Source organism: Octodon degus, unplaced genomic scaffold (genome assembly GCF_000260255.1).
Source record: "Octodon degus isolate 3935 unplaced genomic scaffold, OctDeg1.0 scaffold00159, whole genome shotgun sequence".
Lineage (NCBI taxonomy): Eukaryota > Metazoa > Chordata > Mammalia > Rodentia > Octodontidae > Octodon > Octodon degus.
In genome coordinates, this window is record NW_004524735.1 from 4,349,160 (window position 1) to 4,375,685 (window position 26,526).

General features: G+C 42.3%; 2 protein-coding genes across 2 annotated transcripts in view; both read right to left on the reverse strand.

Moving 5' to 3' along the window:
• Nell1 (neural EGFL like 1) overlaps window positions 1-26,526 on the reverse strand; it is a 990,534-nt gene that overhangs the window by 279,174 nt on the left and 684,834 nt on the right. The gene's annotated exons all lie outside the window — the stretch shown is intronic.
• Window positions 6,547-7,827, reverse strand: LOC105743729 (isocitrate dehydrogenase [NAD] subunit gamma, mitochondrial-like). The gene has a single exon (XM_012517254.2). It carries the CDS (start codon window positions 7,787-7,789, stop codon window positions 6,623-6,625), a length of 1,167 nt encoding a protein of 388 aa, XP_012372708.1. The 5' UTR covers window positions 7,790-7,827; the 3' UTR covers window positions 6,547-6,622.

Consider the following 26,526-nt stretch of genomic DNA (forward strand, 5'->3'; position numbering starts at 1 on the left):
TTAAAATTTATTATCCAGATATTTCCATGAAGATATGAAGCCAGCAAAATGGGTATCATTTTTCTTCCCTAAATAGTTTCTTGTTCGAAATTATAGAACAGGGCCGGTCAGATAGCTCAGTGGACTAAAGCACCAGTTTAGGAAGAGCATAACGGCCAGTTCGATCCCCAGAGTGCTGTGCTGGCCCCGTCCCCCACATTGCACAGAGAAGGCATTTGAGACTGGGCGTGGTGGCGAGTGCCTATAACCCCAGCACTTGGGAGGCTGAAAACAGAAGAAGTACTATGAGCCTTATCTATGTAGTGAGACTCTATAGACCCTATACCAAACACGTTCAAAATAAATTATATATATATATATATATATATATATATACATATAACATACACACACACCCACACACACACACACACACACACACAAGATCAGGTAAGATGAGCACATGTACAAAGATTTGAATTTAAGGCATTTTCTTTTTTTCAGAAGCAAGCGAACAACCTCCTTTGCATTCGGGTATGTATGGAACAGTACCGCTTCCACCACAATATCTGCTCATTTCCCTGCATGCTGTATGAGCGAAGATTGGCATTACCTACAGCAGACCAGGCGTTCAGACTGATCAGCATCCGGGCTGGAGTTTCCAGCAGTAGACACCGTTTGTACTCAGATTGTGTTGATTATCAAGCATTTGGAAAACCGGTGGTAAGACATTCCATTTTAAGTGGCCCTGTGAGGCTGAGCCACCTCCCCACACCCTTTCTGCTTTCCTCGTGGTTCCTGGAACGATTGCAAGCGCAGCGTGATGACGACCTATGTCACAGTAAGCAGCTGCATTCCGATGTGAAGCAACGCTGTGCCAGGTGGAGCTCTGCCAGCATGCAAGCAGTCAGGGCGCTCCAAGGCCTGAGTCCCTGCCTTCCAAATGTCTCGCGGGCATCAGCTTCCTGGAGAAATTACGCACATGGCCAAGAGAGCCTTTGGGATTCCTCTCAGGATTTTTGCTATCGCTGGAACATCCAGAATGATATACATTTCTTCAAACTCCTCCTCCTCACTGAAAAATTCAGTTTCTCTTTGGTGTGCACTCCATGTAATTATTTTAACAATGCTTGGATTTCAATACCACACCTCTGTTCTAAAGTTTCTTTTCTGCTATTGCTCTAAAAGAAAAACCTGACAGCTAACTTGCCACTAATGAAATGTCACCTCTTTTCATTGTTTGACGCTTGGCCCAGACACCTAGCAGGCTCATCGATGTATATTCTGAGTTTTTAGTTCTGGGCTATCTAGGTAACCCCCCAAAACTGATAAGCAGATTCTTTAGGAGTGGATAAACACAGGAGCCGGGAGTTGAGTTTTGATTCTGGGCGATTCTGGCTTCAGATTTACTCTGTGATTAATCTTGACAGTCCATTGAGTTTGCCTATAATTACTCATCATTGTAATCAGTTGGTGTGAGGATTAAATTATATATGTATTAAATTATATACTATAGATATTATATACATTTTTATATAACCATATTGTATATAGTACACTTATATAAAATCAGGACAGTACTTTACACACAGTACCTCTATAAGCCATCAGCAGTGTGCCTACAGGTTACATTAGGAGCTGTAGCTCAGTGGAAAGCGACAGCAGCGGGAACCGGAAGGTATGAATCCTTATCCTGCCTGGTTGCTCATGCTAGCTGCATCTGGGCTCAGAAGGCTTGGGCTGTGCTTCCCAGCTTATGTAGATCCTGGCTGTGGGATGGAAGCCACGTCCTTTGCCTTCTTGTGGTACGATTGCTGTGCATCTTGGCTCCCTTGATAGTCCTCTTTAGTTTGATAAATTTATAGGATTGTTTTCTTGAGAAAACATTGATCTACAGCTGAAACTTAGTTCCTTTTCACACAAAGTTGGAGAAGTTCACAGTGTGAGTGCCCATGCTTCCAAAAATGTGCATGAGCATCTAACTCCTGGCTTCCGGTGGTCTCAGTGCACCCTCACCCGGGTTCATCTCCTGTTAGCTGTGAGAACTCATGCAAATGTCCTAAAATCACTCCCCTCAGCTTCCTCCGCTGCAGGGTGAGCCTTGCTATAACAGTCCTTTAATAGAGTTAATGCTGAGAACTAAAGAATAGTGGATAAATGGAGAGCACGGAGAACAATGTAAGGTACACGATGAACATTACAAAATCATATTATTACCAGTATTTTTATTCTAATTTGATGTTTAATCACCAAGTTGTACCAACTCTACAAGCACTGCAATGGACAGTACTAGGGCCAGAACACTGTTTTAAGTATGTCCCATAGACTCAAAGGCTGGTGATTGCTTGGGGTTAAATTCACACAGATGAATAATTAATAGAAGATAAAACCTGAACTGAAGGAAGTCAAATTGGAGTCTGATGAAATCTTCTAAGTAGTCCTTGAGCAGGGAGAAACTCAGATGCGATGAGACAGAATGAGGGGAACCAACAGAAGACGCACCATGGGGCAGAATGGACAGAGTGGAGCTCAGCAGTGTGTAGGAGGAAAATGAGCGGAAGGAGATCAGGCGCCAGCTACTCCTCAGGTGCTGGCCCCGTGAGCACGGCCACTGGACCTTCTCTCCTCTCTCTCTCTCTCTCTCTCTCTCTCTCTCTCTCTCTCTCTCTCTCTGTCTGTCTGTCTTTATACTAGGGATCGAACTCAGAACCTTTCACTTGCCACATAGGCGCCGACACCATTGAGCTATCTCTGCAGCCCTGCACAATTCTTATGTGGCAGAGCTGGGATGAATTTGAGTGACTAACTGATTTAGATTTACAATGCTGCAGCCAAAACAGCCTTACAGAGATAGAACTAATTAAAGGAAAAATCAGACACCTTGCATTTCCTTATTCTTTGTCACACCAGAACCATAAATATAGCAAAGTAAATTGCTATATGAAATTATCTGATGAAATTATCCAATAAATGGATGGGCCACAGCAGTCTTTGCAGGAAATGCAAACAGCCTGTCCTCCATTTGTTTCATTACCAGGAGGGCTTTAATATTCTTTAGACAGGAGCACGTTTGCAAACAATCAGACCAGTACTGGCCAACTTCTGGCACACTTGTCATGGTGGTCACATAGAGTCTCCTCTGCTGGCACATGGGCCACGTCATCCCAGCACGGCTTCAGCAGCTGAGCCTCAGATAGCAGCACACACAGACGGTGGCAGCAGTGCCAAGCAATGACATTGCAGCCAGAACTCATTTGCATTCCATTGCACTGTGGCATTTTGTGACACAGCAGTAGGGTTTGTTTGTGGGTTGAGCCCTGGGTTTCACTGGAGTAGAGCTGTGTTTCTCCTGCTTTTATACTCGGAACAGTCAACATACGTTCTTCTTTCCTTCACCCTTCCCTTCCACCTTTGTTCTTCCCTCCTTTCTCCTTTCTTTTCACGTTCCCGGTGAGAACAGATGCGGCCCTGGCCCTGGCCTGCTGGTTCATTCACCACTAGAGCCTGACTCTGCCTTTCCCTCCACAGCTACACACTGCTGCTTGCTGACAGGCACAAGTTCTAGCACAGCTTCAACCTGAAGACTACAAGGGGTGTAATTTCAGAGCCCCAAAGAAACCGTTAGCTGGATGAACACTTCAAAGCGGCTGCTGTCAAGGCATTGGCACTGCCTTCCTAATCCATTACTCCTGCTCAGACAATGCAAGATGAATCCCTTTCATCAGCGCCTAAACTAACCATTCTGAAAGATATCCGATGCTCATTTCCACAAGGCACTGCAAAGCAATTATGTTCATTGGCATTTAGTTCCCAACTGAAAAGACAGCCTGATGGCTGGTATCTCCTTCCACTGAATCGCCATGGGCAGAAGCACACACTTGTAAGGGGAAGAGGTGGACAGAAATAAATGTCTACTCTTGAGAAGAACAGACACACCAGATGGGCTCATGCCACAGCCAAACACAGAACTTTCAAAAGCACACCCAGCATACAACTTGCTATAGTGACCATGCTCGCAAACTTATTTGTCTTATCTTTCTCAATCTTCCAGACAACCTTGTGAAGTAAGATCAATTAGCACCTCACTTTAGATTTTTAAAAAGTGAGGCAGGATTAGTCATAGCATTGATTTTTTTAATTAAATCAACAAACATATATTACTTATATTTCATGCACCATGAAATATGCATCACCTAACGCCTATGCAAGACAGAAAAGAAAAGATACATGATCCTAGTTAAGTAGGAAAGCCTAACAATGGAGGTGGAAAATTCCACTATGGAATACGAGGGGCCACGCAGAAGTCTGATCCAAGAACTTTTCCTTTTTTATGGTGCTGGTGTAAGATTCTATAAGTGGACATTTTTAACAGAAAAAGAAACCCAAGCTGCAATGAACCATATATTCCCATTGTTAAGCAGGAGCCGACAGCTGAGGCACCGTCTGTGGTTGCGCCGTAAATAAGTTTCCTGAGTCGTGCATGAAGGACAGGATTACAGAGTGGCGAGTGTGAGCTACGGTTGTGTAGTATTAGTGTTAGGTATGTGGCCTTGGGGGAAGGGGGACTTCAGCTCGTAAAACGCTCCTGCAGGTCTATGTCAGCCCAAGTTGAGGGCTACGTGAGTTGGTGAAAGCTCTCCTGGCTGATAGCTAACTGTTCAACAAAGGGACTAAAATGATGATTGCATAATAATTCTTTCCTGCTTCTCATTTTTTGAAAGACGTCTACACAGGGTGAATATGGTTACTTTCTTCTCAAACTGAACCCCTTCTAACTAGCTTTTGGATTTCCAAACCTTGGCCCTGACTTGAAGTATAATTAGAATAGCTGGAATCAACACTGATCTTTGGGCCTTCGCAGGACATGAAGCGGTCCTGCAAGAGACCTTGTCATGGGCTCTAGGCCTCCAGTTGGACTTGCAGGAGGCATTCTTACGGGCTGTAAGTCGTTAGCTGGACTCACTCAGGACACTACTGTGGGATCCAGACCCTCAGCAGGATTTTTTTCGTCTTTAACATATAGTTCTTTTGTTTGTTTGTTTGTTTGTTTGTTTTGTTTTTTCAGAACTGGGGATTGAACTCAGGCCCTTGTGCTTGCCAGGCAAGTGCTTATTCCACTGAGCCATCTCCCTGGTCCCTCTTTAACAAATAGACAGATTTATTCACTCTTTCTACATGATTCTTTGGGTGATTATAAAATGATCTTATAAAATGAAAATAAAGAATAGTTGCAATCAAGATAATCATAACAAGTTAAGACTTTGTGGAGACCACAGGAACATTTTGCGGTCCAAGAAAAATGTTTGTAACTTCTAATCCACGAACCACAGTGAGATCTCAAGGTCATAGATGAGACAGTAGGTTTCTGAAACAAAGAATTCACTCCTTCCTCAATCTTCTTTCTGCAGGCTGATCTTCCTGAGAAAACTACTGTAAGAATTTTTAGTTAGTTTTTAAACTTTTTGAGTAAAAAAAAAATTCCAAGTAATAAAATTTCCTTTGTTTCCCATTCACCCCACAAAGACCTTACAAGCAGTGTAAATTTAATATAGTAACATGATGGTAACTGTTCATATCAGATTAGAGCACTTTGTTTTTTACATGTGTTCCTTCTTTCAAATTGTGAACCACAAGCAGCTGCCAAGGGTGGGGTTTGAAATCCACAGTTTTATTTGTGCAGCAAGGAATTATGGCCCAGCTATGAAGCGATGTGATGCTTAGACATTGGAGCCCAACCCAGAGAATTTCAAGAATTGCAATGCGTGGAAATTTCCATGTGTAAAAAAGAGCCCCAGAAAAATTCCTAACAAACAACTCCTAGGCACACCAGGCATGGAGTACTGAGGGAGGAACAGAAGCCCTCTGTGGGAGCTCAGATTGGGGTTTCCTTATTTACAAGTCAAGTCGCGATGCATGTGCTGTAGGCCGGATGCATTGCACAAATTAAGACATTAAGAGCTTCTAGAGAAAAAAGAGCCTGCCCTGTGCATCACTCCGTGGAATTCTCACCACTCTGCTATCAGTGCATCAGGCTCTGGAGAAGCCCTGGTCCTCCCTCCACCAACAGCTCTGACTCTGTCAATGTGTCACGTCATAGAAAGGTGAGGATTATGGATTAAAGAAGAGGAGAGAGGTTGGGGAGATAGCTTGTCAGTCTAAGCACTTGCCTGGTAAGTGCAAGGTTCCAGATTCCATCCCTGGTACCACATGCCATGCTGGCCCCAGAATCCCAGGCATGCCGTACTGGGCCCAGAATCCCAGGCACACCATGCATGGCTGTGCACACCAGTAATCCCAGAGCTGGGGAGATTGACACAGGAGGATCATGACGAGTTCGACCTGCGTAGTGAGACCCTGCACCAAATAAATAAATAAATAAATAACTTTCAAAATTAAAAAGAAAACAAAGAAGAGAATGCCCTCAATTTACTTAGAATGCAACAGATTGGGCTAATTTAAGTAAGCAATATTTATGACATTTTAATTTAATGGGAAAAGATCAGTCTTGCGTCATCTGTACCAGAGCAGAGGGCTTTATTCTGGAGTCCACGTTAACCAAGTTGGTGGGCTTTTTGAGGATGGGCAGGGAATGAACAGGACACAAAGAACTTAGGGTATTAGTGGCTTCTGAGGTGCTGATCATTTAACTGGCATTTTGGATGTGATCCATAATATACTGAATTATTTCTACCGTGGTACCTTGGCCTCCAATGTCTGGCGTTTGAATATTTTTATTACCTAAGGATGCCAAGACTGCATTACGGATCATGGTGGCATAGGAGTGCAGTTTGAGGTAATCTAGCATAATGCAACTCGCTAGCAGCATGGCAATAGGATTGGCAATGTTCCTTTCCATAGGATTCCTGTTTAATTGCCTTGAGGCTGTCTCAAACACCGCATATAAGCAGCCATAGTTGGCTGCAGGTACGAGGCCCGAGCCCCCAACCAACCCTGTGCAGATACTGGTGACGATGTTGCCGTAAAGATTGGGCATCAACATGACATCAAACTGCTGCGGCCAGGACACCAGCTGCATCGTAGCATTGTCCACGATCATGCTCTCCAGGGTGATCTGAGGATAGCGGGATGCCACCTCGCGACAGCACTGGAGAAAGAGTCCATCGCCTAGTTTCATGATATTGGCCTTGTGCACAGCTGTCACTTTTTTACGTCCCATTTTCTGGGCCAACTGGAAAGCATATTCGGCAATGCGCAAAGACTTAGCCCTTGTAATGATCTTCAGGCTCTCTATCACTCCTTTCACGCTTTCGTGCTCTAGATTGCTGTACTCACCCTCCGTGTTCTCCCGAACAACCACGATGTCTATGTCCTGGTGGCGAGTGTCCACATTTGGCAGGTTCTTAAAGTGGGTAACACTGGCATAGAGATCCAGGGTGGTGCGCAACATGTTGTTATAGGATTTGTGAGAAGGTGGCTTGGTGTGGTCAGTTTTAATGCTGCCCTTTAGAGCCACAGAGTTCCGTTGGACCGCCATAATGGCATTGTGAATTTCCGCTTCAGTGGACGTGGTGGTCACCCGCACCTCCTCAAAGTCCACAGGCACACATGCGCACTGGAACACAGTCTTGACATGCACCATAAGCTCAGGCCCTATGTCATCTCCAGGAATCAAGGTCACTGTGTGCCGTCCACCATACTTGGCTGGTGGAGGAATTTTGTGATACAGATGGGTACCCCTCAATGAAGTGGCAGGACAGCCAAGGAAAGTTTCCCATGAATGGCCAAGAATGGGAGGGTGGAAAATGGCCTTCATAGATTTACTGGTTCTGGCCAGCATCTTCAATGCCATGATTACTGAGACTGATTCAAAATCTCAAGTGTAAAGATGTGCTCTTCTCCTTGAGCTGACGCGGTTTCCATGGAGGAGTTCTTGATCCATAATTCTTGTGTAGGTCACAATTCTCTCCATTCTTGCATTCTATGTTTAACAGACATTCTACTGCAGTGAGAAATGCAGTAAAGGGCAGGCATGATGTGCTATACAGTCAAAGCACAATCTTCTAGAGTTGGAAAACTCATTAGGTGCCTTAAATGTGCAAAGCTTTGGATTATAATAAGGTTGTTTATTTATTTATTTATTTTTGATACATTGAGAGTCCTTTTAGAAGCCATGGACATTGACAATATGCTCCAGCCCAATATAAGTGCAAATCTCCTCACAGTCAAAATCCTGCAGGACAGTGCACTTTGGCTATAAGTGAATCAACACTGGCACATTATTGCTCAGAGTCCACGGTTTACATTGGTTTTCACTGTTCATATTGTCCATCCATAAATTTAAACTAAGTGACTGTCTGGCAAGTGCAGGGTCCTGAGTTCAATCCCCGGTACCAATATATATATATATATATATATATATATATATATATGTTAAACATATATATTAAATAAATATATAAATATATATTTTAATATATATGTTAAACAAATGCAAGGCATGTATCCATCATCAGAGTATTACACAGTATTTTCTCTCAAGGGAGAAATGAAGAATTTCTCAGAAAAACAACTGACTGATACTTTAATGTTATGAGACTGTTCCTAGAATGAATGAATCAAAATTGCTGGAACTGGGATTTAACCATTTACTTTTTAATGATTTTGATGCACACTAAAATTTGAAAGCCACTAGGCTATGCAATACCCCATAAGGAATGACAAGGAGCTGCATAAGGGTGAAGATAGTGAGACAGGAAAAAAAGTAAACACTTCCAGGGATATTTAGTAGAGAAAAAGGACCAGGCTACTGACCTTGGGACACTAAACATTATTCACAATGCACTTCACAGACCAGATAATGGGGATGCAACTAACGACAGTGCACCACTGAAGTAAAGGGAAATGGGTGAGGAATGAGATTAAATTGCCACATCTTCAGAGACCCAGATGAAGTCCACATAATGGTGCCTGGTAAGATGGTGCACATGTGTGTGTGTGTGGGTATGCGTGTGTGTGATTTCACAGAAGGAATCATGGGAGATAATAGAGATTTAAGAGCCTACCGAATAAGGGACAAAGTAAAGCACATATACATGCAGAAAACAGCCCAGAGCAAAAATGTTTAACTTGTCTTTTTTGATGATAGATGATGACATTTATAGGAGACTCACTTCCAGGAACAAATTCAAATTGTAATGAAAACCAAACACCACACACACATACACACACACACACACACACACACACACACACACACACCATTCACAAAAGGAGGGGGCTAAGTAAGCAATAAGCTCCCACAATGCGTCATAGGTCATATCTACACAGGCTTTTTACTGATTAAATGTACTTAACTACCTATCAGTAGTGCCCCTACCTAGCATGCATGAGGTTCTTGCTTAATCCCCAGGAGCACAGAAATATAAAGGTAGAGCTATCACATGTACCACATATTTGCAGGATGTTAACATACACAGTATTGTTCCATATACCAGTTGGAAGATAACTTTGAATTTGACTTAAAAATTGTAAGTATAGCCTCACTTTTATTTCTATGATAGACATACATGCACACATGTGTTTTCTTCATCTCTGTCATGGAACACATATGCCTGGATAAGGTCAAGCAAACAAGTAAACTATACATTTAAAGTTCACAAGCTGCCATATTTCCAAATTACTGTAACTACTAACTATGTCAATAACCATAGATCATGAGAATTTTCAGAAAATATGCAATGGGCTATGAATTATGAGCATTTCTTCTCTAGATAACTCAAATGCTACATTGCAACACATAAAGCAGCACATTTACTTCAATGGACATGAGTATGACTTCCTCAGGATAGTATCTTTGAGTGAGTCTAATTAATTAAAAAACTTCGTTCACAAGTGCTTACAACAGCTCCTATGAACAAATAAGTCGCCCTCCCACTTGGTGACATGATCACTGATTGTGACACTGCAATGCCGAGCTACTTGGGGTGAACCTTGGTCCACACAGAAGAGGACTGAAGAGAAAGCATGGGAAACTGACAATGATAGAGCCAGGTCATTGGTATACGAAGGGTTAGAGGAAGACGGCATGGAAAGAAATGAGCTAGGGCTCAGGATAGGAGAGAGAAAGGGGCATCACAGGCTCTAAGAGAAGGAGAGATCCAACGCGTGAGTGGTCCATGCTGTCAAACCCTATTGAGGAGTGACTAAAATTAGAAATAATCAAAAGGGAGTTATTGTTAAACTCTACAAGTCCATCTCTATGAGTGGCCTAAAACTGCAGTTCCAGGGTACAGCAGCCACCATGTGAGACCCTGGTAACCTTTGCACACTTCCTGGCTCCTTCGTAACTTATGTTCCAGTGGGAGTAGACAGCAGAGAATAAAAATAGTAGGCACATAATAGGTAGAAGAAAACAGTAAGGAAACAGTGATGGAGATCTTTTAATATTAGAAAAAAGAATGCAGGGAGAGAAATACAAAAATCTTATGTTGCAGGAAAGGTTAGATGAATGAAATTTCCACAAAATGAGTATGATCAGTTGATGGTAAATCCTTTCTGCATGACCTGGTCGGGACTTGGAAGTAAAAGGATGGTAAACTGCATCCCTGGGTCAGGATGCTTACAAATGATACTTAGTCCAGGCTTAAACAAAGACTGGTAGCACTATGTGCAGAGGAGGGGAGAGACTCTAAAAGACTGTGGGTTGCAATAAGCATTCCTGTTGGATGAAAGGAAGGATTTCTCTAGCAAATACTAACAGAAAAATGGCAAAGTATTTCGGGGTCAGAGAATAGAGGGCCTTTAATAGTAAATGAGGGAATTTATATGATACCCTAAGGACAACAGAGAGACATTAAAGGGCTATGAAATAAAAATAAAGGACTCTGAAAGATATTATTTTTTAAAAAAGAAAACCTGTACTTAAAGAAAAGGGAAGCTGTAAAATTTCAAGTCCTGTGACCAATGTACACCAAAGCCCTGCCACAACAGAAGGAGGGATTTTAAACCACACTCATACTCAATCTACTTTGAAGACATAGAAAACCAATTATGAACATGATTTGTATTTTTTCTATAGGAATGAATACACTGAGTCTCAAACTGCTCCATTTTCTGCACTTCATAATTAAATCAGTGACTACCTGCCCCGCCACCACAGTGTCACAGCCATGAAAGAGCAGCCAGTTGGTAGAGGACCCTGACAAGTCAGAGTTAAAATGCTCCTGAAGGGTCCTGGGGACTACCAAAAGAGAATACGCTTCACGTGTATGATGGCAGGTCTGCTATAGAAGCCCTTGTCCCAGAAAGCTACTCCTACTCACAGCTCTACACAAAGAAATGTTTCTTTGGTGTGGTTTTCAACACACCCATACACATTTCACAGTGGTCAACACCAACTCAGACAACGACACACCATGGATTTGCTCAAAACCTCTCAATTTTACTTAGTCCAAAATTGATAATCCCAGGAAAGCAGATCCAGTCCCGGGTCTCCACTTCTGAGGCTTACATCATGCCAAGTTTCTTCTTGTATGTTTATGTGTCTCCCTGGTGTCCCCTTCCTCCCCATGCTTGAGAAGGGAAGAAAGAATAATGCAAACTTTCACACTTGCATACACACACACACACACACACACACACACACACACACACCTGCTGTCATCACCATGGTAGACTTTCTTCCCTGTAAAAGATAAGCTGATAATTACAAAAAACTAAAAATATCTACAAACATGTAAAAGTACTTATAAATTCTTAGTGAAGATGCTTGAAGAAAAGGACATGTTTGCATCTGTCTCTTCCTTCTTGAAATCTCCAGAAGGTCATATTTATTTTTTCCATGTTTTAAAAGTTTGTAAACCTTAAAAGGTCCAACCTAAAGATTTATGATCATACTGGAAAACATCAAGACTCTCTGAGTAAGATTTCAAACTGAATAAAAGGAAAACAAATGAAAGCCTTCAGTATCCTAGAAGATGGGCTTATGTTGCCTCAACCAGTTTTGAGTAGCATTTTCTAAGACAGCCCAATAAACTCGTATCAAATTAAGTAAAAGATATTTATAATCAGGTGCTCCCCAAGAGAAGGATGAAGATTCAGTTCCATGGCCAACAGTCAGATCCTAATTTGCAGGGTTTTGATCAGTGTATTATTTCCAAACACTTGAGTGTTAATGAAAAGCAGGTTCCAATATCTGAGGGAAGTTTTTAATATAAAAGAAAGAAGTAAAAGCAAATTAACAGACACATGCAAGACAGTTTATAAGAATATTTCCCTGTTATTAACTTTTTTTTTCATTTTCATGATGCCCTAAGAGAGAAGAGATACCACAGCCCCGAGACAAAGAGGACTCTAGGAAAATAATACGGGAAGAGAAGAAAATGTGTTGAAATTAAGAAGAGGACAGCAGACGTGAAAAGTTCAGTTCAGGGAGTGCAAGACGAAGTGGGTGGCATGTGCAGATGCTGGAGGAAGGTGATGCATGCCTGCAAAGTAGAGAATAAAAGTAGAGAACAGAGAAGCCCAGCATCCAAACAAGAGTCTGAGAAAGACAAGGGAGGCGAAGGAAGAACAAAGAATCCAGAACAATCAACCAGGATATCAGGCAAGAACACTCATAGACTTAGAAGTTTGGAATGTCTAGTTTGAGAAGCCTCCCTAGATGTCATCAGAAGCAAAGAAAGTATCATACCAATATTTCATTACATTTAAATTTAAATTATAAATTATAAATTTCAAAGCAAAATTTAAAAAGCCAGAGAGAGTACTGGCCAGATGGCTCAGAGGATTAAAGTGCCTGCTTAGGCAGATGCAGGGGCTGGGGTTCGATCCCAGGCCTGCCCTGCTGGCCCTGCCCCCTAGGGAGCACTGAGAGGGCGAATGAGACTAGGCATGGTGGTGCATGCCTGTAATCCCAGCACTTGGGAGGCTGAAAACAGGAGACTCACTATGAGTTCGATCTGTGTACTGAGACCCTGTACTAAATACTTTAAAAAATAAAAAATAAAAAGCTAGACAAGCATTGGGATTCTCAAAGTCCATATCAGAAAACAGAACAACAATGCCTTCAAAATCCTGAGGAAAGAATGATTTGCAAACTAAAATATCTAATCAAGTTAGCAGGCAAGAGTAAAGGTGGAAGTATTTTAAAGATATAATTGGCATATTATGCACTAGACAGTTTTCTATGCCATGTGTAACTTCTAACTCACTTAACAACAATCCCAGTGTCTTGAAGCATCTTCTCTCATGTACCTTTCCTGGTGTAACTAGAAAGAGGAACGTGTTCCACCAAGACCGAAGAGTATGACAAGAAGCAGTACCCATAGGATATAAAATGTGGGTCTCCCAGCATAAGGAGAGGCAAAAGGATTCCCCAAAATCATAATGAGAGGCCCCCAAGACCCAAGCTATGCACTGAGCCCAGAAGTCTGTCAAGCTGTGGGGAAGATGTGTCGGGAACATGACAGTGTTAATGCAGTAGAAGGCATTTATAGAACAAGTGAGAGGCTAAAATACATTATCACAAAACCCTAGTAAACTGAGAAATAAGATGAATAAAGCAGGCTATTATTGATGACAAGAGACACAAAGTTGTACAATAAAGAAAATCCAGAACAGTACATTCTATGATTCCAGTTATTAGTAACACATATACAATCGTTATAACACAAGGACAGAATATTGATCCAGCAACAAGTGACATGGCAGGTGAAAGACACAAAATGGCCTTTTTTTTTTAACGCTACGTCTTTTTTTTCATACTGGGAATTGAACTCAGGACCTTGTGCTTTTGCCAGGCAAGAGCTTATGTCACTGGCTGGTGGAAGTTATCATGAAAAATGTCAGAAAAAAAATAATGAAGTAGCAAGGAATGTACTGCTCATAGACAGGGAGAAAAGTATCCAGAAAATCCACTAATAGAATTAAAAGTGGCTGCCTCTAGGGAGAGGAAATGGAGAAGGAGTGCCTGGGAACGCCTCTTCTACAAAGCCTTTTAGAACTATTTAGTTCTTTACGCTACAGGTAGGCATAGGCTTGAGAAGCACAAGTTATCTCCTCACTATTTGTAAATAAACTTTCCCTTTGAGGCAGGAAGCATGCAAAGCCACCAGATAACTTGGGCTATAATTTTGACAATTTCATGCATAGCTATTAAAATTTTTCCAAACTGCTTGATCTCTCTCTACCTCTGTTCCCCTTTAGCTAAATGACTGTCATACCTTCTTCATCAAGTTCTCGGAGGATTTCACACGTGCCATTTGAAGGCTGGATTTTTAATGATTGTTATTACTCATGTCAATGCACTATGTGAGAATGTTAGATCAACCCAAATAGTATATATAAAACTAAAATCAAATAGCATTTAACTCTGTTTTAACCCAAATTTCAATTATTCACCCAGAGTCTCATTTTAAAATGTCTAAGAACTAGCATACCAATTTTGTAATTAGCAATGTTTTATTCTCTGACCCCATGATAACCGAACGTAATTTCTCACTATGATCCGTTAGTGAGCATCTACTCAATAAAATGTAGAGGACTTTTAAATTTTGCCTTTGTTTAAAGAATATTTGGAGCCCTTAATATTGTAATTTCCATTCCCTTAACAATTTGAGAAATTGATGGAAAATATTAATACACCTTTTAGAGGAAAATTGAATTCACTTCCATTTATAATTTTCCTCTTCTAAAGAAGAAATTCTTTTTAAGATCTGTCTTCATATTTTGTGAATACCAACTAATTTTTAAACCATTTTTAGAGCAAATATGGGTCTAAAATTCATCCACAAAAAGTATGTCAAGGAAAAAGGAAGGGGCCCTAATAACCCATAAGACAAAGCCTCAGTGTTCTGGAGATGAGGGCCGGGCACTTGGCATACACGAATCTGTCTGCTTTCTTTATAGCTAGAAGACAATCAATTCTCCTGCAATGGACACTATCGCTTCACTGTGTGGTAAGGCACAGCCAGCAGGAGAATGTGCCACCCAAGAGGTTGGCCAGAGGGACATTCTGTATGGCATACCAAGACTATGAAACAATGTATGTGTCTCAGCTACTCTTCTCTCATTGCTGGGACAAACACCTGGCACTCAATACCAAGGAAGGAAAGGTTTATTCAGCTCATAGTTACTGGAGGTTTCAGTCCATACTCAGCTGGCTCCCAGGCAGAGGAGAACGCGGCAGAGGGCAGCAGTTTATGGCACAGCAAAGAGCAAGAGCAAAATGGAGGAGTAGAAGCAACAATGGCTACAGAGAGCAAATCTGTCACCCTTAAACTGCATTCAGGCTCTCTTCCCCAGGCTGGGGTAGTATTCACACCCACAATCCCAGCAGTACTCACACCCATAATCCCATGGATCATGAGTTTAATTACAAACTCTAGCAGTCTGATGCATGACTACACGAGGCTTTGAGGGGGACAACTAGACACAAATCATAAAAGCGAGTGAAACATAAACACATCAAGCTTCTGCATGCCACTAACAAGCCATGTTTGAGCATCCATGTCACCTGTCACACCATCTTTGGCCCCTTTGTCTGGACAGAGGGACAGCTATTAACGACATTCTCATCAGACCGAAGCATTCTCTTGTACAGTAATCTTTCTGTTTCCTGGGGCAGCCTGCTATACCACCTGCCAAATGTAATTTAGCAGAACATAAAACTATCACTTGTCCATTGCCTGGTTAACATGGCCACAAGGAACTAGCGTGAGAAGAACATAATAATGATGTCGTTCATTGGGAAACAAAACTGGGAGACAAGGTTGTGGGTGCTCACCAGAGTCTGAGTGTCAGGGAATATTGTGTGATAAGAATAAGGAGCTATATTCACATTGCAAACGTAATGCGCCTGCTTTGTTGAAATTCATTTCTAACCAAGAAGATGGTTCTAGAGTTTTCCAATCCCTGTGCACTATGTTGGTGTCGTTCAATAAAAACATTTTGAAAGGTTGTATCTCTGCTCTGAACTTGCATAAAGACTATGGAGATACATAAAATATCAATTTGCACATATTAAAACCAAGACAATAAAACAATCAATCACACACTTGACCCAGATTTGATGAGCATCAAAGGCACGCCTGGACACTCTCCTAAAGTAGATTAACTCCTCCCTACCTTGCCAGAGTAATGTTACAGAACAGACAGGCCTGAAGTACAGCAGTCCCTCACTATTTCGTGGTTCAACTTTTTGTGTATTCACTCGTGTGTGGGTTTTCCCAAAAACATTAACCTAAATTATTTACCATATTTTTTTTACTATATCAAGGGATTCTGTGGTAGTACACAGTACTGAATACATATTTATATGCATAGTATTTCTGGTTTTGATGATTTTTGCCAAAAAATTTGAAAATACAGCAAATATATTAAAAATGTTAATTCTAATACATTAAAAGAATACTAAATCCAAATAAAACACACGAGGCTGGCAAGATAGCTCAATGGACTCAGCAGCTGCATAGGCAAGTGCAGGGATCAGATTCGGTCCCCAGTACCACATGCCATGCTGGCCCACTCCCGGCACACTGAGCCGGCCACTGAGACCAGGCATAGTGGTACACGCCTGTAACTCCAGCACTGAGGAGGCTCAAAACAGGGGATCACTACAAGTCCGAGCAGCACAGTGAGACCCTGTACCAAACACATAAAAGAAAAAAGCTAGAAGATACACAGTTTACAGTATGTATTTCTTTAGCAGATGAGTACATATTATACCATACAGTACATATGTTATTAAAATTATGTAGGTTTAGCAGTTTAGAAAATGGTTAAGAACATTAGAAGTGTTTTCAAAAGTGTGGGAAAGGTTTATAAGAGTGTGGGAAGGGTTTATAAAGCATATATATATAACTTTGCTGATGTGCACCTATTTTGGGGGTGTCTGGAATGTAACTTCTGTGATAAGAGGGACCACTGTATGTGTCTCCCTAAAAGTAATTTAGGGAAAAACTCTCTAGTAAGACAATCTTTAGGAGCTTGGCTGAGGCCCTCACATTAGGGCCCTCACATTAGGGCCCAGTAACCCTAATGTTACTGACAACACTAATGTTACCACTGCTATTTGGGCCTTGTCTCAAAACACCACATGGACTATGCCCAGAACAGATTTGTTGGGGAACTCAAAGGGGGAGGGTAAGACCAGAAAACGCCCACCCCCACCACCAGTACATTTAAGTTTCTTAGTTACCCAGATAGTACTTCCTGTTTCAGTCCCAGCTGTTACTGTCTCTTAGAAACAACAGGTCACTGTGGTACACATTGTATAAACCAGTCCCCAGTTGACAAGCCACTCTGTCTCTGTACTTCCTACTTTTTATCCCATATAAGCCCCAGAGGGCACTGGAGATCAGGACCTGATGCACTAGGAATTATCCTGGTCAGCACTGTTGATGTAAATAAATCTGCCTCCAGATCCTGGGTGTCACTTCAGCGTTTCCGCGGCCCCTGCACCCTCACCCCGGCAGCTCTTTGGAGTGGGCAGCCCACTGTCCCTACAGCAGGTCTTGCCTTCCCTTCTTCCTGAAGCAGTTCTCCAGCTTGTCACTCTCCCCTCCAGATAACCTTGAGAGAGAGAGAGAGAGAGAGAGAGAGAGAGAGAGAGAGAGAGAGAGGCAGCTTCCAGTTCCTTCAGTTGCCAAACTGCAGAGGACATGTGGCATGTCCTCTGCATGACCAGACTGTCAACTCTAGATCTAGTAAGAGTGAAGGTGCTGGTGCACTTTCACGAGAGGAGCAGAGACTCACAGGACAGATCTCTCCAGGGAACCCTCTGCAAAACACTCTCTCCATTTTCCACATGCTTGAAGTGGCTGAGGAATTTAAGACCATGAAATGACTCTAAAATATGTTCTTGGAAGTTCTCCCCTCGCAGTCTGGCACCTCAGTAAATCACGGGGGTTCTGTGTCTTAGGGCCACAACTGAGCTCCAAGCATCCCACCTCATCGTCTTCTAGGGAAGATACAGCCATCCCTCCCTCCCTCCTCCTGGGACCCTAACTTTCCACCACAGCCCACCTGCCTTCCACTGTCAGCACCCGCGTGTCTGAGGCTGATGGGTGGCCAACAGGATGCAGTGCTCCTTCAGAGCAGCCTTCTGCCAATGGCTGTGGTGAGATAATCCTGGCACACAGACACCCCTACTTCCCTACAGAATTTAGCTCCTGTACCCCACCACAAAGACTCACATCACCCAACAAAGCAAACAATGGCCATTACTCTGCTCCTGTCTTATTTTCCATTTCTTAACCAGTGTTTCCTCTACTCAAGAATAAAAATCTATGCACCAAAAGGCTTTCTTTCAGTCTGCCCATAGGAAAATCCAATCTGCAATGCTCTAACCACTCAGCGTCTTGCCATCATTTTGCTACCCCATGTCTTGGACTCTAAGGTTCCACACGCTTCCCTGAGTAACGTTAGAGCAGGTGACGGTCACCATAAGAGCAGTCAATCCCCACCAGGGCGGGGACAGTTTCCAAACCCAACCCTGTGAGCTGCAGACAGTGTAACACCATGAGCCCATCTAACTCTAGGGAACCAGAGTGAGATATCACACACTTCAAGACGACCAAGAATTCAAAGTGTGGTGATAACTTTAAGCTACTTCTAACTTAGGAAGCTAAGAGCTTCGTTGCCTCCAAATACAGCAATGTTAGTGGTAGATCCAGTATCAGATCTGCCCTGTAGATCTTAATTGTTGTTACTAAGAGTGGCCAAGTGGGAGCTATTTCCAACCAAACTTGAGATTCAGATCAAGAGCTCTTCCGTTCTATTAAATACACAATGAAGAAATAAATCCCGTCAATGGAGCATTTATGTGTGATGAAGTCATACCAATCTTTGTGTCTGTCTATGGTTCTCAGCAAGAGCTTATACATAATTATATGAAGATTGTTCAGCAGAGGTAAAAATTATACATCCTGGGGATATAAAGTGAAGGAAATGATTATATAAAGATTATTCAGTAGAGGCAAAAATTACATGTCATGTGGATAGGAAGCGAAAGAACCTTGGAAAAATAAATGACATAAACATGAACAGCAGTATTGGACATCCGCTTAGAGTGCTCCTTGGGTGCCAAACACTGTGCAAAGCAAGAGTAGGGAAGGCACTAGCTCCAACTTTTACAGGAATCACGGCCTAGGGAGGAGACAGCTGCGTAAGAGAAGACACTGCAAAGATGAGCAGGAAATGCTCACAAGAGGAACAGGCTGGAAGGAGCAGGACCAGGAACAGTTTGCATGCAAGGGCAAAGTTTGGGCTGCGTGTTTAAGGAGGCAGCCAACTTTCTTCAAAAGTCAAAACTCAGAGAAAATTAGAAGTAGAAACACCAAGGCATACAAAAGAATGGGAGTGTGGCCTTTGGGTGTGAGAATGAGGCTGAAGAATGGATCTAGACACATAGGTGGGTGCTAACACAGGCTTTTAGAAGAAACTGGTGATGTTTATAATTGGTATTTCTCTATAATCTTCAGTCGAGAAACACAGCACCCAGATTGTTCTAGGAAAAGAGAAGGGAGGAGGGACACAACTAAAGCACCATATAATGCGTAACCAGCAATGTCCTTAAAAGCACACCTGGAAGGGCTGGCCAAATAGCTCAGTGGATTAAAGCACCTGCAAGCAGGGCCAGGGCCAGGGGTTCCATGCCCCCTCCCCCCACCCCCATCCTGTCATGCCAGCCCCACCCTCGGACGCACTGAGACAGAGATTGAGACTGGGCATGGTGGCTCGCACCTGTAATCCCAGCTCTTGAGAGGGTGCAAACAGGCAGATCACTATAAGTCTGATCTAGTAGTGAGACCCTGAACACCCTGCACATAGACCATTTCCGAAAATACAAAAAAAGGGCACACCTTCATTTCCAATGTCCCAGCGCCACCAAAGCTGTAATCACGTTAAATTGCATTCTAATCCTCCCTCTGAAACTAACTCAAAAAGGTATTTTGCTAAGAACCTTTAAGTCCAGGTGTTATCTCTGCAGTAGATGATGCAAACAGAAAAACCTCTTGGCCGTACAACATGCCCTGGTGATTTCCTGAGGATAGTCTCTCTCTCTTTTCAGCTACTGCAAGAGCAAGCCAGCTGCCTTCCTGGGAAACAGAGAGCATAAGTGGTGCAGGCTGTCAACAGACCCAGGAAAGCTGAGGTGTCAGCTTCTAAGGAGAAGATCAAGGCAAAGCCTTGCTCGCCCCAGGAGGGGGAGTGGGAGCACCCCACACTGTCTTTCCAAACACCCTCACTTGGCTGCTGTATTAACAGTCGCAGGACTCCCAGGGCTCGCTCTGCCCTTTTGTTCTTAAAGTGGAGGCTGTGAGACTGTGTTCCCCTTTTAATGAGCTCACGCAACCCAGTGTGTCTGTCACTGCGGATTGCTGCCATTCCCTCTGCTCCCTCCAGGTCAGGGGAAGGCAGAAGAACGCACCTCCGAGAGCAATTCCGTGCACATCTCACGGCTGCAGGGCTTGCTCAGCTGCTCTCAGCTGTCCCTGAGCTCCACACAGTGAGTGGTACATGGCCCCCAGCGACCGCCTCAGCCAGCTGGCCTGTCGCAGACAGAAAGGGCTGTGAAATGTACTGTGAAAAGAAAGTACAGCAGAGCTTCACTACAGAGCAAAGGGAACGTGCCAGGGGCACAGTGGCACGTGCCTGAAACCTCAGCACTTGGGAAACTGAGGCAGGAGGCTTGCCACATGTTCGAGGCCTGCCTGGGCTATACAGTGAGTTCCAGGCCAGCCTGAGCTACATGGTGAGATCCTGTCTCAAAAAAACTAAAACAAATAAATTAATTAATAAACAGCAAAGAGAAAGCTTACTGATTGGACGCGGTGGTTCAGCGCACTGCTTTTTATCACTGGTGACCAGCACGTCTACCACCCTCATGAAGACAAATCTGGCGGGACATTACAAATGGGGGTGCGGCTGAGTTCCCAGGCAATGCAGGGTGCTTGCCCAGCCCCCAAAGGCATGCGTGGCCCTCCCATTGTCCAATGTCAAAGCCTCCTTTGCCTCGGGGTCTTCTTTCAGTCCTTTTATCATTTTTCATAAACTGAACAAACATTACACCCATATTCACCCGAATTATGGAACTTAATTCACACATTTGTTTCTTGGGCGCTAAAGTTTTTAAGTTATCTACTAATTCATTGTGAGGGCACAATTTCCATTATGCGATTTCTTAGTGAGAAAAGAAATGGTTTTTTTTCCATCATTCTATTTGTTTTTTTTCCTGGCACTGCTATGAATGTTCCATTTAATCTTGCAGTTAGTCTTATATTTAACATATGCTCCCTTTACAGAGACACATTTATTATCTTTATTACCTAATACTATGAAAAGAAATTCTCACTCTAGGCCAGCAGTTGATTTTTTTTTTCCAGCAGCTTTTATTTCTTGAGTGATTTTGAAAGCTGACTGACCAGGCATATGGCGGGACAGTGGTGTTCCTATACACACACTAGGCTTCTCCACACAGTGTGCATTTTTCCATTTGCATGACTGTCTCTTTGTTCTCACACTCCCTTCCCAGACTTTACCACTCTTACATCTGTCTGCCTTCAGCTAGCAGCTTAAAACTACACTGTTCAAACTTTCCTACCTCTATGCCTAAACTCAGACAGAGGTGGAGGTCCTTCCCTCACGTCCCCCAGCCTCTAGTATCCTCCCTTAGTGCATTCCCACACAGCACTGTAACTGCCTCTGTTTGCTTGTCAAGAGTTCTCCCAAGATTCTACTACTTCAGCAGCACAGGATGGTTTGAGTTTTCCCATGACTTCCCTGTTTGTAAACATCCGACACCTCCTTGGCTGATCAAAAGCTGGAGGGTCTATGGTACAATTACTATCTCAGTTTGTCCAATCTAAGACTAGGAGTGAAATCACTATCTCCTTTTATTCTCAAAAGTGTCACAAATGGGTTGTATAGGATGCCCATGTCTTTAGGATCAATGCAATGCAAGGAGCATAGAATAAAGATTCAAAGCACCTGTGCCTGGACCTGAGCTGTCAAATGTGTTTGCTCTGTAACCCTGATGAGGTTCATGTTGCTCGCCTTCTTTAATCTGTTTTTCATCATCTGTAAAACATGACTGAGGACCAGCCAAATAGCTCAGCAGACTAAAGCTCCTGCAAGTAGGCGCAGGGGTTAGGGGTTCAATCCCTGGGCCAGCTGTACCGGCCCCACTCCTGGGGTGCACTGAGATGGCAATTGAGACTGGGCATGGTGGTGCACGCCTGTAATCCCAGCTCTTGGGAGGCTGTAAACAGGCGAATCACTACAAGTTCGATCTAGTCGTGAGACCCTGAACACCCTGTAGACCCTGCCCTAAAAATACAAAAAATTAAAAAGTAAAATAAAATTTTAAAAAATGTGATTGAAGACAGTGTTTCTCTGAAGGGCTATTTCAGCAATGCTGGAATATAAAACAGTGCAAATGACTTTGAAGACAATTAAATTCCTAAATAAATCTCAGTTGCTACTTTACCACTGCAGTGTATATCTATATATAAATATAGACCATCTCTGTAGTATATATATAGAGATAGATAGATAGATATAGATAATACTGTATGTTCTACATAGTATTCTATGCAGAATAACATAAAACAGAGATGTAACATATTATGTAATATATATGACATTATATGTGTAATATAAAAAGCAATGCAAAGATAGATACATAGACAGAATGGAATACATATAAAAGTGATGTATAGAAGAAGTTTTGGAAATACTACAGGAAGATATGATGTAGAACACAAGATATTTCTAAAACCTAGACATGGAAGTCCTCAGCCCAATTCTGCTATGAAGAGATTAAATATCTGCCCTTTTCTCGGGGTCTTCTAACCTGTAAATAGCAGAAGTAGCCCCCTAGGGTGCTTCTGACTCTAAATCACCCTGTCTGCAAATGAGGTGCTTCCTACCACTTCTAAGCTAATCCACACAGATACCATTTCCTTCAAGTGGGGTAAATGCTGTGCATTTCTTCCTGTGTAAGTACTTTTAAATGAAGCCCAGATTAGGCTACGTTACCAGCTGTCAGTTGTAGGCTCCAAGATTACGCATCACGTATTTGTGAATGTAGTAGTCAGATAAGTGCTGAGAGGTGTAAAACACAAAGCCATGCGTAAGGGGCTGAGAACTGCCTCTAATATTGCAGTGACAGGGATTTGGACTGTCCCCGAAAGTCCAATACTGCAAGCTTGTCCCCAGGATGGTGCTGCTGGGAGAGCTTGAGTATCCCAGGATGTGGGTCTTAGGAGACATCCTTGGACCACTGGTGGTGCACCCTCCCAGAGGACACTAAGCCCTTCAGCCCTTCTCATCCTTGCTTTTTGTTCCTTAGTTTCTGATGTTCGTAGTTTTTCTCTATCATGTGGTCTTGTCGTGAGGTTTTGCTCCACAAACCCAAAGCTAAAAGGCTAGTTAATCCTTGACCAAAACCTCTGAAACATGAATCAAAATAAAACCTTTCTTCTTTGTAAGTTGATTGTCTCTGGTGTTTTGTTATAGTAGGAAGCTCACTAATACCTATATGCAAGCCCTGTTTTGTCATTCTTCCTACTTCCTGACCTTACTCTTTTGAACTTTCTACTCAAAGATCGAATACATAAACAGGAGCAAAAATCTCAAACTACATGCTTGCTGAAGGCAAGAGAAGCTCTGTTTTGGCACCTTTTCACATTAATTCCCAAATATCAGCTTATTACAGAAGTGATGATTGGCTGGTTTGAACTAAATATAGGCAAGGATAAGAATGTGTTCCTGGGCTCATTCTGAGTTTTTAATCTACTGCTCTGAAGAGTATGACATGTCATGAAGCTTTCAGATGGAAAAACCCTCTTCTGGTTGCATCAGATTTGAAAAAATTTTCACCCAACTGCAGGGTATGGCACAGTCAGCTTGAGGCCAGCCCACAGACTCTTTATTCTGTAACCCAAGTCCAAACCTTGTTCCATGGTTCCAATCCTCAACTAGACCTGCCCCAAACCATGAAGAAGGCCTTAAAACCAATTGGATTCTACCTTTCTTACTGTTTCTTTCTTAGTCTCTGTGATCTAATGTCTCTTACATACCAATGAACAGCCAAATTTGAAATTAGATACATGTGGGTTGAAATCCTAGCTATGCCACTAGAAACTGTGTGATTACAGGTGACCCCTGAGCCATTCTTGCATCACTCATATGAATCACTACCTTTGGAGGATTTAATAAAAACGCAAATGGAATTGTATGTACATGAACATCCGGCATCAATCCTCACAGTTAAGCATTAATTGTTCATTAATTTCCCTCTGGATGAAGTCAGCAAACAGAGCCTTTCTGTCTTCTGAAAATTAATTCTGGCCTCATTCCTGCTGTTCTTAAAGACAGGAGCTTTCACCTTCAGGTTGTTCCAGAGCTTCACCAGTGTGTATCAAACGTGGCTACCCAGAGACAGATCACTCAAAGCCAAAAATGTATTGGGTTCGTGGAATAGTTCTGATTTCAAGTTCCTCTTCATTGTTATTCATTCCATCACCTTGAACCTCCCTGCATCAGTGCCAGATCTGTTCCTTTATTATGGGTATTGATCGCTGAGACCCTTACCTCTTTGGTTTACCCATCAGGATGTGTATATCCCAGTACTCCTTTCTGCTCCTTTACTCCTGATTTATTTGCATACAAGCATTCCTGTCTAGTGAACTAGGGTTGTCCTATCTCTGTAAAGCGGGGTCACCTGTTGGCTATAGCAGTAGCATTTTACTGGGATGAAAATGTCTACAACTCTGTATGATACATACTCTGCTGATGACGGTTAGTATGGTCAATAACTTACAGCTTAATTGATTTATACGTATAAGATTGACTCTAAGAGGGCCAGTGAGATAGCTCAGTGTACTAAGCACCAACTTAGGCAAGCACAGGGACCAGTGTTTGATCCCTGGAACCATTGTCACACTGGCCCACCACCAGGTGCGCTGAGCCAGCCACTGGAGAGGAGACCAGGTATGCTGGTGCAAGCCTGTAATCCCAGAGCTGGAGAGGCTAAAAACAGGAGGATCACAATGAGTTCAAGCTGCATAGTGAGACTCTATACCAAATACATAAAAATAATAATAATAAAAATAAAATAAGATTGGATCTAAGAATCCTCAACTAAACACTTGCATAGAGCTAGATGTAAATATAGTCGTGATTCTCAGAACATTTTCTCAAACATTTGTAGAACAAAGGACCTTGGCTCTTCATTTTAGCTCAAAAATTTTGTGAGGTCTCTAGGTATTTAATTTTATAGACTTGACTCTGACTATTAAATAATTTTGTACCGGTTTCTTAGAAAAAGTAGGTGTGCTTTTTTAACAAATAGAGCATCCATAGAGTAATCTAAAAAGATGTATGTGATAGGCTTCTTGTTGATGCTTTCATGTTTATCCTGTCTCACATGCCTCCATTTATTAGACGTGATGATCTTCCATTGTAAATTTCGATGACACATGTTTTTTCTAAACCTTAGATTTCTCACAGCACCATTAAGAACCAAAACACCGCAATGGAAAGAAGAGTTTCCTGTGAATACGGCAGGTCTTAATGGCTGAGCATGACCCCAAAAGCCTGGAAAGCCTGGAGCTACCCTGTGTGGGGACCTGGAATAGGAATATGGTAGGCTGTCCAGTGACTGATCCTTCAGCCCAGCCAGGCCGTTGTCTGCAGTGGAAAGCTTCACCTATTTATTTCTACATGTCAAGAAAATATTATCATTTCTTTATGCATCATGTTCAGAGACTGAATTTAGCCTTTAGACCCCAATATTCATAATCTGCAATGCCCAGGATAGAGCGCTATGCTCAAGGTGATACAATTTATGGAGTGATTTGAATTATAGTCACTGGCTTAATCTTACCTGAAGGATACCTATTTGGAGTTTGTTTTGTTCAAACTCCTATCAGCCAGAGACAAAATATGACAACCTTCTCCCTATCTAGGTAATTAGACTGTGGGCCTTCGAATCCAGCTGACAATTGATAAAAGAAAAAAAAAACAGAACAGCATCATTCTACAAAAGAGGAAAATGATATTTTAATTCCAACAGCTAGGAGCAAGGAAAAGCTCTGCGGGATTATGTAAAGGTAGTATATGTGGTGTAAGAAGGTGGCCTTTCAGTTGAGGGCTACAGGATACATGGAAGAGCAGAAAAATGTCTACAAAGCTCATGCAAATTTCCTCACCTCAGCAGCACTTTTTTAATAAATAAGAAAAAATAATTTAGGAACATATTTGTTGAGAATGACAGTAATTTAGCCTGAGAACAAAATGCATTAGTCAAATCTGCTAATTCTTCTTCCATTTAAGACACTCTTTTCCCTTTGGCTTAAAAATAAAAACCTCAACCATGTAATGTAGGTAATCATTATGCCAGAAAAGCTTCATTCTCTTAAAAACCTATAGATTGTCTCATGCAAGTAGAAAGATTATTTTAGTGCTGTGCTCCACGAAGAGGCTGAGTTATAACCCAGCATTTAGCACCATGCTAGAAAAATGACAGAGCTTTTAGACAGGATTTAGCAAACCCAAGGTTAATGCCGACATCAGGCAGGT